Source organism: Gouania willdenowi, chromosome 14, assembly GCF_900634775.1.
Source record: "Gouania willdenowi chromosome 14, fGouWil2.1, whole genome shotgun sequence".
Lineage (NCBI taxonomy): Eukaryota > Metazoa > Chordata > Actinopteri > Blenniiformes > Gobiesocidae > Gouania > Gouania willdenowi.
In genome coordinates, this window is record NC_041057.1 from 18,601,683 (window position 1) to 18,616,139 (window position 14,457).

The following is a 14,457-nucleotide window of genomic DNA, read 5'->3' on the forward strand; positions in this document are numbered from 1 at the left end:
CCTTGACTAGTTATTATTTTAGGAATGCAATAAAACTGTCTTGTATTTTCCCCTGGCTTCACTTAGTTTGAGTAACACAACGCATGTATGTGGCATGACACGCGACTAGAATTGGGTAAAATCGGTGACTTGGGTCACCAGTAAAGGTTACAGCGACGCACAAGATGGTGACGTGTGCAGGGAATCATGGGTAACTCGAGAAACGGAAACCCATCTATTTGGTAAAAAAAAAAATGGCTAAAAAACTGCTTTAAATGATGTTTTTTAATATTTCTTTATTATTGTTGTTGTTCAGACTGAAAAATTGCACACAATGAATATCGAACAACTGTTTTCTATACTTAAACTTTCTCAAATGTAAATCTACAAATTGCTTCTTACCAGAATTTTTAATAAAACACAGTGACTAGCCTGCGTTGGAATGATTGTGTTCGCAAATTTAACACTACTATACGTCAGGAGTAGAGTTTTGTAATAATTTAGTGTGTAACAGATCCCAAAGCCTTAGTACGCACTGCTGACGAGTGCCATAGTGTGTGGATGAATGCAGCTATTAGAGATGTACGACTACGTTGGGAACAGATGAGTCGTGACACGCTGCGTGATCACCAACAGTGCAGCCGCTTAATCACAACATCTCCAAACACCAAATCCCTAACTGTGTCTTTCTAAACAAGTCTAGACTATCTTCAAATGACTGAATCAGTAAGTTGGGGTATGTCATTAACTTTGAGGGTGAAGTAATGATTTTTATTTTATTGAGGTTTTTTTTTAAATTGCCTTTTATTTGGGGCACCGTTACAGTAAAGAACATCCTGCGTGTGTTTCTTGCAGCCCTATTACAGAATAGGGACATTGTAGGAAGGTCAATTTTACATAAAACTCCTCAGTGATGTGATAGCAACAACGTGGCATTAACAGTCGTCAATTAAAATTCCTGATCAAATATGTTGTATGTCAGAAGTCTATATCAGGATGTGGTAAAGAGTCCACGCATGCCGCTTGGAGTTACAGCCAGCAACTGTGGGGCCGCTTAGGATTATGGGTTGAACCATCAAAATATAAAAGGATCGCAACATTTGTGAATTTCTGTTAGACTACAATTTATCCCGTAGGCCTATATGGGAACATTTTTACATTGTAATCGTCATTGTGCAATAAAACAATTTAAGAAACACTGTAATGAAGACTGAAGATAACAAGATGAAAGAAGCAGTATTTGGAAATTCTGAATAACTGTACTGTACCTCAAACCATGGGCAATGGAACACTCATAACATACGCCAGCTATAGCCAGCAGAGGCAACTTTTAGTTACATTTAGTTTTTCACCATGAACATGGCATGGATGACTTAAATATTCCAGCAAGTAGCTTTTCAGTCCCTAAATAAATAATTAAATTGTATACAATTGCAAATCAAACCAACCAAGAAAGCGTACAACCTCCAGATGCAAGAGAACAATAGTGCTTCATGTTTTATTATGCGTTTCTTAGAAAGGTTCTGATCCCTAGCAAAAACCTTTCCGATGAATGCATCAGTGTAATAGGTCTACATGAATTCATTTAAGAAACAATGCATTTTCTATCCTATGTTTGTGGATATAAAGCCTAATATCTGAAGATAAGCAAACTAAACACCACCATATTCCACATTACACATATGTAATGTTCTTGAATAATCTAAGGGAAAATAAAGTTTGTTGACATTTACATGCTCAACAATATTCACATTCATATAAAAAACAAACCCATTTTTTTCAGAGCTCTTTTCTTTAAAGCACTTTAATCTTTCTTCACAAATTTTGTCATTCAGAAAATTAAAGTTCAAGCTAAAAATGACTTGTGTAAAAGACAAGCGCATGCTCCTCTTTAAGGTCTCAGTAATAGGGATTTTGCTGAAAATTATGGTACAAAACTAGGGATGTAACGATTCACTCAACTCCTGATACGATTCGATTCACGATACTGGGTTCACGATACGATTCTCTCATGATTTATTTTACAAAATAGGACTGTAGACAATTTTTTTCTTGGGGAAAAAACTAGAAAATACTGTACAATTTTCCTTTTATTTTTCATTGTCAAAAGAATTCCTTGAAAAACTATTCAAAACAATGCAATTTAACTAAAAATAAATCTTGAATGAAATAAATAAAGGAATAATACAAATTAAAATGAAGCCTATTAATTTAAATTCTGGTTCTATAATAAACAATGCAAAACTGCATAATAGTTCTTTTTCTTTTAAAAGTGCAACTGAAAATGTATTTTGTGCCTTAACAATTGGACTTTAAAAAAAAACAAAAAACGTGATTGCACTGATTTACGTCATATTTGTTTGGACCAGCAGAGGGCGCTGGTAACACAGTGGTCGGTTGGCATGCAGATATCTTGCAGTGAAGAAGAGAAGCTATGCTAGCAGACAGAGCTAATAGAAAAACGTGACTTTTACAGATATTCAAGTAATATTACAGATATTCTTTCGGTGCTTAAGGGGTAATGAATCATTTATTAACATATTTAAGAGTAGAAGGCGGCCAGAAAGAAAGTATTAGCAGACTCCGCCCGCCGTCTACACTTGTAAAAAAAGTACTGCGATTCAATTTTCAGAAAGTCGATATCAACCGTGATACCTATGAATCGTTTTTTAACTGCCTTGCGATTAATCGTTACATCCCTATACAAAACCTTTGCAACGGTTTCTCTGAAAAAAGTTGGTCACAACAAATTTTTGTAAAACACACAATTTATTATTGTTTCGTACAATGACAATTGTTCATCTTTAAAAACACCAAACTATCAACTGAGAAAACAATTATTGTACCACCACCACATGTAACTTATAGTTTCAGACGGTTTATTTTGATGTAGCTGCTCAAGGCAACCAAGAACCCTGAGACATGAAGTGTCTTTTAAAGACATAAATTAAAGACGTAACATCCTAAGAACGTGCTGGAACCAGCCACAGAATACATTTGAAATGTTTATGGTTTATCTGAAACAGCAAGATCTTGAGTTAAGATGTGATGCTAGGCTAGCTAGCGACACCAATGTAGCACTAGCCTGCTGCTAATTGCTACACGTCCTGTAAACATGCCACAGCACGTCACGAGAGACCATCATTTTGGATCTGGATATGAGAGCATACAATATATCAGTACTGTATCAGCATTTTTGACAAAGTGGAAAACAAAATGTCAAGTCCCTGTCCATCGTAAAACATTAGGAAGCCCATCACCAAAGCCAACAACTCACTGAGCAAGCAACGTCTATGGACGTCCAAGACAAGTTGATATCACGTCGGCCAGTCCAGGCCATGATCTGGACGTCTATATGACAGCCAGAATTAGCTGATAAATGACATTGACATATATGGAGAAGATGTCATTTTGACGTATTTTAATGACGTCTATATAAAGTCCAAAATAAAACGTCTAGAAAAGACGTAAAAATTCTGGCTCTTCTGAGGACGTCTTCTGGATATATGGAGAAGACGTCTTTGGAAGTATTTCGGACCACTTTTTGCTCACTGGGAAAGCCAACAACGCCACCTTAAAATCATACAAATATTTGCTCAATAGTTAAATAAATGTAATCACCCTGTGGGTTCTTTGTTTGATCCAGTCAAGTCTCACAATGTTTGTGACAATGACACAAAATGAAGTTTGAAAAATTTGACAAGACCATTTTTTCATTTTTTTTTTATGTGCTGCATGGCACAATATTTATCCGTCACGCGCAGCTCAAATATTTATGTGTTGCGTGACACATTTTTTTTTTGTGCTGGTTGTCACAAAATAGTTCTGATGGAAAACTCTTTTAGATTCAAAGCAATTCTGAAAAAGTTTATTTTGTTGAATAAATCGCTCCATAAAAACTTACTGGTAGGTTAGTAACTAAGTAGGTTAGAATTTAATTTAAAGCTGTTCCAGAGTGAAGTCTGTACCTTTGGGATTTCATTATGTTTTTATTGTGATTTAGTTATGTTTTTATAATGCCTAAGTGAATATGATACTTATTTCATTAATGGAATCGTAGTATCTTGACTGTAAGATACACCAGGTCATATTTTTACATGACGTGTACATCACATGATAATAATGTTGATTACTGTTGTTCAAGTTTTGTATTTTAAAGCCCAGAACTTTGTTTATCTTTCTGTAATTGTATTTACACTAACTGTACATTCTGTATTTTTCTACAGACCCCAGGAAGAATAGCAGCAGCTTTCGCTGTGCTAATGGGGATCCTAATAAATAAACATAAACATAAAATGTTGTGGTGCTTCCTGGTGGGGATTGCAAAGCAATACATTTTAATGGATGGTTATTACATTGACCATAAGCCTGACCATAACCTTAACCATAACCCAAAAACTGATGTGATTGCACAAAATAACTTCCAATTGAAACACACTGTTTGAAACTCAAAATGTGGAGGTAGTGGTTACATGCACAAACTGTGAAACTTTTATTTTTGTGGCAGGGGCACAGTTCCCCATGAGATCCTGTTGTTTAATCAGTTTTTAATAGAAATGTGCATTGGAAAAATTATTTTAAAAAATCAAATACAAAATTAAGAACTAAGTCCTGACCTTTGATGGCCAACCTGCTGTATCTTCAGGGCCAGCAGAGGACTGTGCCCCACAATTTGGGAATTGCTAGATTTAAGGGAATAGTTCTGATGTGGCATTTAGCAGAGCATTATAAAAGATAAATGATTTTTAGTAAACCATATCACACACAGCTGAAACAAATAATAAGGATTAAACCCTCTTAACTTTTAGGAGTCATTGAAAACCATTCAACTTTCAGAAGAAAGTCTTCCATGGTTGGAACAAGCATGGCCAGAAGTCATATCTTCTGACTGTGAAAAGAATACCCAGTGACACCAAAAAGAGATCATGCAAACCCTTCAGAAAGACAACAGCCTGAAAAATGAACCCACAGCCTTTAATCTGAGAGGTAGCTCTGCTAACCTTGTCTAGATGAAGTAGATCACAGTTTTGATGAAGGTGCTGAAGACCTTTGGAACACTCTCATCTCTTAAGACTCCCAAATTTGCTCTTCTCTGTGTCTCCGAGAGCCTTAAAATACAATATCAATTAGATATCAATGTTTTTCTTGATGTTTGCTCCGCCTATATCAATACAAGATGAAAAAACAAAACAGTGGCCTTCCCAGAACTACTCTTGGGTTAGGGTAGAGAAAGTTCTCAGATCTTCAGGTCATCCGACCTGGTCTTAGTGCTTTGTTTGCTTGACTGACTGTTTGTGCGCAAGCTGCCACTTGGTACATCAGAGACAATACTGGAGTTGGTCCTTTCCTTCAAGTCATCTTCAACCTTCTTTTCCACATCATAGTTGTCTCTGTTCTGCATCTGAAAAGCTTTGCTATTGTATGGGTTGTAGGGAGAAACGGGGTCGGCTATGTTGAACTTATGTCCAGTCGGGAAGGGTTCAGAATGATCACCGAAGAGGTTGTAACTGGGGACGAAGGGTATGACTGTATCACTTAGAGCTTTTGGTTCCTCAATTGCAGGCTTTGCATTTCGGTAACGAAGACCCTGGTGGCATTTTGTGAAACCAAGATGGTACATCTCCACTAGGTTGAGCAGGAGGGAGACGGAGGCAACGGCCAGCATGAAAATGATAAAGATTGTCTTCTCAGTGGGTCGGGAGATGTAGCAGTTAACCACATTTGGGCAAGGCCAGCGATCACAAGTGTACATTGGCTTGAGCCTAAAACCATACAGGAAGTACTGAGCCACAATAAATCCCACTTCAAACAAGGTCTTGAAGATAACATTGAAAACATACGTACGGAGCAGTGCACCTTTCAAATGCACGTGGCCTTGGCCGTCTCTAATAGGGTTCCTCTTGGCCTTACTGCTATGGGGCTGTTTGTGCTTTTCATTCTGTGCTTCAAGTTCCTTTTGCTTTTGTTTCTCTTTTTCCTCCATGCGGACTAGGTGAAGGATGTGGCCCAGATAAATGAGAGTTGGTATGGAGACAAAAATGATCTGCAGTACCCAGAAGCGGATGTGAGAAATCGGAAAGGTCTTGTCGTAGCAAACATTTTGACAACCGGGTTGTTTAGTGTCACATGTGAAGCCCGACTGTTCGTCTCCCCACACCTTCTCAGCAGCGGCTCCCAGCACCATGATACGGAAGATGAACAGCACCGTCAGCCATACTTTCCCCACAACAGAAGAATGTTCCTGAGCACTCTCCAGCAACTTCGCCAACAAGTTCCAGTCTGCCATACTGGTTTAGGAGGATTCCCTCAGCTCTGTCTTCCAAACCAAGAGAGAAACCTAGAAAAAGAGTGTAAATGTTTCAAATAATTTTGCGTCAAATAAACATACTCAGACAAATAGATATTAGGAATAATGACAAAGAAAACATCACTGCTGGTTTTCAAAATATAACTACAAATTTCAAGTTGTTTTGCGTAGTTCAAAATAGATGCTAATAGTAAATCCTAGTTAAGGATTAGAGGAAAATTAACAAATGACAGCACCTGTTGTTCTTTCTTTTTTCTGATTTATAATTCTTTGTTTTCATCAACATATTTGCTGTTTTTGCTTTAACCTGTAAATTGTCTTTGAGTTTTTAGAAAAATGCCTGTAAATAAGATGTATTATTATTATTACTAAAACACACAAAATATGAGGAAAACATACTGAATAACACAGATGAATAATGAAAAAATACACAAAATGAAACCAAAAACACACAAAAACCCACCAAATTATAATAGAAATGATCATGATTACAATATGAACTGAAAATTCAAGTTTCAGTCTTAGAAATAAATCTATTCAGGAGTCACTAAATACAATTTCACTTATTTATGAAGAGTTTCTTTAAAATGTGTGTTATCACTCATTCATTCCATCATTATGTTTTATATTAGTTATTTTTCAAATGTTATAGTCGGACAAAAGGGCGGGGTACTTGGATTCAGAAATAAGAGAAAGGGGTACTTGAGCCAAAAAACAAGGTAGAGAACCACTGCTCTAGTTGACACATATTTATTAAGAGTTTAACATCTAACTTTTTTGAGTGAGAGTCATTGGTCCAAAATCTGTGAAATAATGTTCTCAGAATTGGATTGCTAAAATTTAAACCGATTACTTTCAAAATATTTTCCCATCTTGCTATAGTGGTCACCCATATCAAACAATGCACATTTACAGGAAATTTGGGATTATAGTAAAAGTTTGGTATAGATACATTTGACTACATTAACTATATACAGACCCTTTCCAAAAAAAATAGAATATCATGGAAAAGTTGTTTAATTTCCATAATTCCATTCAAAAAGTTAAACCTTCATAAATTATAGATTCAGGGCCCACAATTTAAACGATTTCAAGTATTTATTTGTTTATTTTTACGTAATTTCAGCTTCCAGCTCATAAAACCCACAAAAATAGAATTTCAAAAATTTAGAATACTGTGAAAAAAAAAAATCAGCATTTACTTCTCAGTTTTTGCAGAAAACGGGTGAGGAACAGAACAGAACATTTCACCCCAAATCATGACTGACTGTGGATATTTCACACTGGACCTCAAGCAGCTTGGATTCTGTTCCTCACCAGTCTTCCTCCAAACCCTTGGACCTTGATTCCAGAAAAAAAGGCACACTCTACTTTGATCTGAAAAGAGGACCTTGGACCACAGGCCAACAGTCCAGTCCTTCATCTCCTCTTTTTTTTCTGCAAAAACTTAAAAGTAAATAGTGTTTTCTTCACAATATTTTCATTTTTTGAATTCCTGTTTTTGTGGGTTTTATGAGCTGGAAGCCCAAATTATGTAAAGATAAACACATACATACTTGAAATCATTTAAATTGTAGGCCCTGGATCTATAATCTATGAAAGTTTAACTTTTTGAATGGAGTTATGGAAATTAGACAACTTTTCCACGATATTCTAATTTTTTGGAAAGGGTCTGTATTATTGCCAATTCTGATTATATGGTGCTAGATTGGTAAGATGTGGGTGAGCTGTACACAATTATTTTTTTTTTACCATATTATTATTAGTTTATTATCTTTAGAAGTAGTAATATTAGTATGCCAGTAGTAACGTATGTATGCAATCAAAAACAGATCGCACTTATTTGATTTGCACTGGAAAGAGAAAAACTGTCATAAATCTTACTTTAATTTAAAGTTCGTATGCAGTCTTATTCATTAGTTTCATGATTCAATTTTCTTTTGTCATTATTGTGAATTTTTTCCTTGTACATCAGGATACAATATCAAGTACTGTAAGTCCCGTTCAATGCCAATGACAAAGTTGTCGACAGTTTGCTGTTTTTTTTTTTTTTTTAGAAAACTGACAGAAGCCCTGCCAATGAAGATTAGATTTCCGCCATCAATTCTCTTTTTGTATTCTTAAAGGTTGTGCCCTGTCCATGGTGTGCTGATAAAGTGGGCCACGAGGCCCACAACATTATGACAGTGTGTGAGTGAGGAAGCCCTGCAGCAGGCTTGGTGAAACTTCAAGTCTCAACATACAGTAGATCTTGTGACACAGTATACCCTCCAGTGCTCCAAGGACCTAGAGTTAGGTTTCTAGTTTATATTTCGGGGGCCTATTGATTGCCACACGGCTAAGAACAAAATAAAAATAGTTTTGCGTGTCCTCTGGGTACTGGGCGACCATTAAGCAAAAGTGGAATTGGTGGAATTTAAAACAATCCCTGATAGTTAAAGTCACTTAGAAATACCCTTGAATTATATACATATATTTTAGCATATTGTGTTATTGAGAAGCCTTACCTTGTTATGGTCTTTGCCCTCCAAAGACGTGGTGACCCAGCTGCTTCATTCCACTGTGTGGACACGATCTCTGAGATTGTTGCAACCCCAAGATTAACCTCCTTCAAATGCAATTCACAGAAGTCTTTATGATCCCGTCTGGTACGCTCCCTTCCTCCAACTCTGACCTCATCAATACCCTGTGTTTAAAAAATGCTAACACAACTAGCCCCCTATGTCTGCATGCTGCCACAAATGAAAACCTGCACTGACTGTTGAAAAGAGTGTTAAAAAAAACTCCTCTGGATCAAGAGGTGTTTCTGTTCAACTGAATGGCAGCTGAGGAGTCCAGTGAGGATTCAGGTTAAGTGTACATGTCGGTGTCTAAATATATTTCATAGGGAAGGGAGTGGCTTTTTTTTTTTTTGTCAGAGTATTTATGAGGAATTGCTTTATACACCATAAAGTCATTTCTCAGAGGAACAGTGGGGGGCTTTGGCTTTGTGTCGGGTGCTGAAAGACCCCTACAGGTCATATAGATGGTTTTAGATTAGTGCTTTACCTGTAGTATGAGCTGCTGGAGATACTGTACAACTTGTTACAACATACAAATGGGACCGAGATCATCTCCGTCTGACTTTGGTGTTAAAGAGCAATTATTTCTGCTCATGTGCTAAGTATGATTTTCAAAGTGCTTTATTTTCTAATCGTTATTATCACTATCAGGTGCTTTGTTTCTATTTTTATTGACACAATTTATTGGCTTTCCATCTATTTTTTGTTTCTGTATTGAATTAATTGGATTTTCATCCGTTGTTTTGTTCACATGACATTAATACTTTGGGCAATAATAAAACCAAGGAATGTTATTTTAATGGTTATTGACTGAACTTTGTCCAAACTCAGTAACTGCTCAAACAAACCCGAACCAGCATTTGTTTTGGCTTTGAGGCTGTCAGTGACTTATTGGTCATCTTTAGGACCTTTTTTTAGATGTTTAGTGTTGCAGTGTTCTGTAAAAAGAAGAGTGCCCTCATTCCTTGAGCCATGTCAGGTCCAGCTGTCGGCGAGGTCAACCATCGTGACCCTCAGACGGCCGACTTTAGACGGTTGGGCTATCGATATCCTCAAAACTGTAGTGGCAGCTGTAGTTGGTCTCAAAGATGACACCTGCCTTCTGGCCTTTTTTAGCTACAGCACAGTAACAATACATTATAATTATTTAAAAAATGTGGAAAAAAAATCATTTTTTGAGAAACTGTAGATTGTTTTAGAGATACATGATGTTAAATTACATTTTTTTTTGAAAAGTTCTGTAAATAAAACAATTAAATAAACATTGATTGACTTTATTATACTGTATTAACACCCATCATTACAATAAATGTAAAGAATCTATTGTATTAGGTATCTCCTTAGGGATGGGTTAAATGCAGAGAACAAATTTAATATATGTACCTGTATGTATATGACAATAAAGGCTAATTAATAAATTAATTACAATTACAATTAAGCATAAGACAATAGTAAGTTTTTGCTTGAATTTGACATTTTATTGCCTTTACCATGCCAATAAAAGACATGTAGTCATGTGTTAGAATTGCATCAGGTCTGTTTCAGTTTAGTTTCATTTTATTACTTTCCAGTTTCCTCCTTTCACTGTAAAAGATGAATAATAAATAATAACATAATAGCTATAAAACCCATGCCAACATAGTTTTACATTTATCCATATTACCTTACACAGCCAATAAGCATGTCCAAAGCCAGTGAAATTAACATACCAACATAAAGAAGTATAACACAGCAGGGTTGAAATCTTAGCTTTCTCCTTTTGCAAAGTCTCTACATACTTTACCTCTAGTCTTAAGAACAGCTCAAGAACAATGCTTAAAACATCCTAATAAAAAAGGTTTTCCATTGCAACATTTTTGGCAATTTGTGTGTCTGGAGAACATGACTGCAGCTTTAAAAAGAACTTTTATGATGATTTATAACAGGGACATAAACTTCTCATCCAACATCAGTGCCTGACCTTTCAATTTGCTTCTGGGAGACAAGTGGGAACTTTCTGAAAAATATTACTATAGTTACAAACATTTTAACTGCAAGGTATCTCCATATTACAAGCAATCATAATTCCCACAGTGTGTTGTACAATAATGTATATTTAAATGTATCAGAAAAGTCATTGTTAAAAATAATTAGATTTTCCATGTCTTCATGAGATACTACTACATTAAATATAATTTAATATTAAATTATGATGGTAACAGAAGATTAAAGTGTGGTCAATCGGTATATTATATTGTCCGATATATCCTATAACTGTGCATATGCTGCTGAAATATTGGGAAGAAGAAAATAGCGCTCCAAAAACCTTTACTAGTAAAACTGATTTTTTTTGTTTTGTTTTTGTTTACTACTACTTAAAACTCACTAGTATTACTAGTAAACTGTTTTTAGTCTACTAGTAGTGCTAGTAAAGCCAAAAAATTCACGAGTAGTGCCAGTTGATACAATTCAAATGAAGTAGGAGGGATTAAAACCAAATCCAGCTCCCTGATTGGTTGTAATATTCTTGAAAGCCAATGAAAGCCTGACTTATCGTTTCCCTGCCTCCTTATTGCATACAAGACTAACTAGTAGTACTGGTGAACATTTTTAAGTCTACTGATAGTTCTAGTCACACTTTTTGCAACTCTGGTACAACTAGTGACACTTCACTACTAGTAAAGTGTACTCACACTCTAGTTTACCAAAATTGAGTACCGTACATGCACTCCAAAATAGAATACTAGTAGAGCTTGACTGTGGTTGATAATTCACCGATATCAACTTTATGCTCAAACGGCCTTCCATACCTGTGTTGTGTGTACTTCTAAGTTGTTGTACTTAGTATGAGAAAAGCTTTTGTTGAATCCAAGATCCAATATTTGCATCTCCAGCGTCATGCCTATTCTTACTGCAGGCTTTTGCCACTAAGAAGAACATCTCGGCAATGTTTAGGACAATACAGACCCCAGACACAGCCAGCATGAAGACAGTAAACACCGTCTTCTCTGTGGGCCTTGAGACAAAGCAGTCTACGGTGTTGGGACAGGGATATGAGTCACATTTCACCAGCCGGATCATCTTGTAACCAGGGTAGATGATGTAAAACACATACATGAAGGTGACTTCAAAGACAAATCGAAAACACAAGCTGATGATGTACGTCCACCACAGGGCTCCTGTGATTTTCATTTTTCGGGCCTTTATTTGTTCCAGGTCTTTGCTACTGTCCTTCCCTGACTGTTTATAAAGCCTCTTGTCAACATGGCGGATGTGAGCCACGTGCATGGCTACCAGCAGGGCAGGACAGGAGACCAGGATGAGCTGTAGAGCCCAGAGACGGATGTGGGAGATGGGAAAGAAGTGATCATAGCAGACACTGTTGCAGCCGGGCTGCTGGGTGTTGCAAGTGAAGCCGGATTTCTCGTCACCCCACACACTCTCAGCGGCAACCACCAGAACCAGGATACGGAAAATGAAAAGGACAGACAGCCAAATGCGGCCGATGCCGGTCGAGTGTCGGTTTACACCACTGATGACAACATAAAATGACATCCAGTTCATCTTCGGCTCTGGGTCTGGAGAGAGGAAAGAAAAAGAGCCAACAATTATAGTTGACATTACTTTGAGAGTCAATACTGTTTGTCATGTCCAACACATTACAGGAAATATGGGAATAAGGCAATCAAATTAAGACTTTATCTGATTTTAATATGGTGCCAAGCAAAAAAAATGGTTGCGTAATCAAATGCTCAACATTAATTGAGTCTTTATACATTGTTAATATTTAGCAAATAATCCAAAAAATGAGTTATTTTTGAAAATTTTACAACAAAAAAACTAAAATGCATTATTTCACAAAATATTTGTTTTATTATTGTCAATTTTATTCAAAGTATCAATAATTTAAGAATATATTTTTCATCGTTTCTACATTAGCAGATGATCCCATCCTTGTGTAAAATAAGGTAGGTCGATACAGTAACATGTTTGTTTTGCATCAGTCACTCTAAATATATTCTAACTCATTTTCATCACATCTCTTCCCATCTCGATGCAATCAAAGCAGCTAATAACTTTTTACAACTAAATTATTAGGACTTTCATGTCATTTTTTAAATTTGTATTTTTAATATATAAAATGGACCGGTTCCACCTTTGAAAGTGTGACAGTTTGTTACATTTACAGTAAACTAAACTCGTTGAAATTTTAAGCTATCAAAAAAAAAAAACTGTATTCAAACAGTACATATACAACTTGCAGAATCGTCAGGTTTTCTCATCAAAATCAGACAGAATAAAAACATAAAATATATTTTTATACAAACAAATAAATACACACAAGAAGCTATTGTGCAAATAGCTTCTCAATAAACATAGTTATGATTCACATGATCTTTCATACTAAAGAATGCATAAAAAATAAAGCAATTTCACCAAATCAGACAATCCATATCTAGACTTGATCTTTCTTGTACCAATTGATTTTTTTTTGTTTTTTGTCTCTGTGATAGAGAACTGTCAGATTCTTTGATCCAATATAAATGTCAAAGCTGTTACCCTGCTCAGCTGGAGGAGTGAGAGGCATAGGAGGCAGAGCGAAGGACGAAGGTGACCCACTGTGTGTGAATGGATGCGAGTCCATAGACTAAGAAGGGCTACACATACAGAGGTGTGGCACTATGCATCATGTGACAACAGACCACCACCAGCAGACACCAAGGTGGAGCATTCAACAGTGATCAAAGTTCACTAATGTCTCCAAAAACAGGTCCAGCAGATGAACAAAGACAATTGAATAAAAAGCCATTATTTTATTACTCACGTGCTAAAATAGCTCAAAGAATATTTTTTTAAATATGAAACCTGTTGAAAACCAAAACTTGTTGAAAATAAGTGTAACAGATGGACTCCCACGATGCACAAAAAGCACCAAAAGTCACAGATAAAAGCAATCATCCAGGATCTCCATGTCTGCAGAAAGTGTAAACCCAGAGAGAAATAAAAACGAACTTACCTTCAGCTGCTGCTACACATTAAGCACATCAGAAAGCATCAGCTAGACATTTCTACACTTCAAAATATACATAACAGAGAACAAGAGTATCAGAACACCACGACTTTGCATTGCTAATGATTTGTCTCATACTAGCCACTGCCCCGCACTGCAGAGGTCATATGCCTCTGGGCAAATCATTTGCATACAATAGCTCCTTTTATTCGCACCAAACAAACACATTCATAGTTCAGATCAAAGGTTTCCAACCCTGGTCAGCTGAAGAATCCATGCGGGATGGCATGGACTCATTGTGCTGTGTTTCGCAGAAGTGGAGGATGTCTTTGACGCATGGGGATATAAAAGAATGAGTGCAAATATCAGGATGAGGCCACAAAGGGTTATCATTACAAAAATCTGTCACGCTTTCTTTTTCTTTCTATCCTCGACCTTTACATCCACAAATAATGGCCTAATGTCTGGCAGTAGGGACATTTGTGCTGCAAATCTTTCAAATACAATCACTGGTGATCCAGCTTGGTGTCAATTTATGTTAGAAATGTTGATATAATGCTTAACAGATTTGTTTGCTACCTTTATGTTTGTATGTAAAGGCATCACAAATAGTTTTATTA

The 14,457-nt window shown here is 36.3% G+C and overlaps 2 protein-coding genes across 3 annotated transcripts; both read right to left on the reverse strand.

Moving 5' to 3' along the window:
• Positions 1-2,787: 2,787 nt before the first annotated feature.
• LOC114475456 (gap junction alpha-3 protein-like) lies at positions 2,788-9,087 on the reverse strand. The gene is made up of 2 exons (XM_028466256.1): positions 8,794-9,087; positions 2,788-6,316 (listed from the first exon to the last, which is right to left on the reverse strand). The coding sequence occupies exon 2, from the start codon at positions 6,263-6,265 to the stop codon at positions 5,216-5,218; it is 1,050 nt and encodes a 349-aa protein (XP_028322057.1). The 5' UTR covers positions 6,266-6,316; positions 8,794-9,087; the 3' UTR covers positions 2,788-5,215.
• Positions 9,088-10,386: 1,299 nt separating this feature from the next.
• Positions 10,387-13,965, reverse strand: gjb1a (gap junction protein beta 1a). Of its 2 annotated transcripts, none has more exons than XM_028466259.1 (2): positions 13,844-13,965; positions 10,387-12,404 (listed from the first exon to the last, which is right to left on the reverse strand). In XM_028466259.1, the coding sequence occupies exon 2, from the start codon at positions 12,388-12,390 to the stop codon at positions 11,668-11,670; it is 723 nt and encodes a 240-aa protein (XP_028322060.1). In that variant the 5' UTR covers positions 12,391-12,404; positions 13,844-13,965; the 3' UTR covers positions 10,387-11,667. The 2 variants fall into 2 exon arrangements, with proteins under 2 accessions (XP_028322060.1, XP_028322058.1); XM_028466257.1 differs by lacking the exon at positions 13,844-13,965 and adding an exon at positions 13,387-13,431.
• Between the last annotated feature and the right edge of the window lie 492 nt (positions 13,966-14,457).

What these genes read in the sequence shown, in the direction of transcription:
- gjb1a (XM_028466257.1), bottom strand. Translation starts at nt 13,414, where the DNA reads ATGCCTCTCACTCCTCCAGCTGAGCAGG. An exon ending in CACTCCTCCAGCTGAGCAGG is followed by an intron (nt 12,405 to 13,386) that starts GTAACAGCTTTG and finishes TCCTCTCTCCAG; the next exon opens with ACCCAGAGCCGAAGATGAAC.
- LOC114475456 (XM_028466256.1), bottom strand. Translation starts at nt 6,265, where the DNA reads ATGGCAGACTGGAACTTGTTGGCGAAGTTGCTGGAGAGTGCTCAGGAA.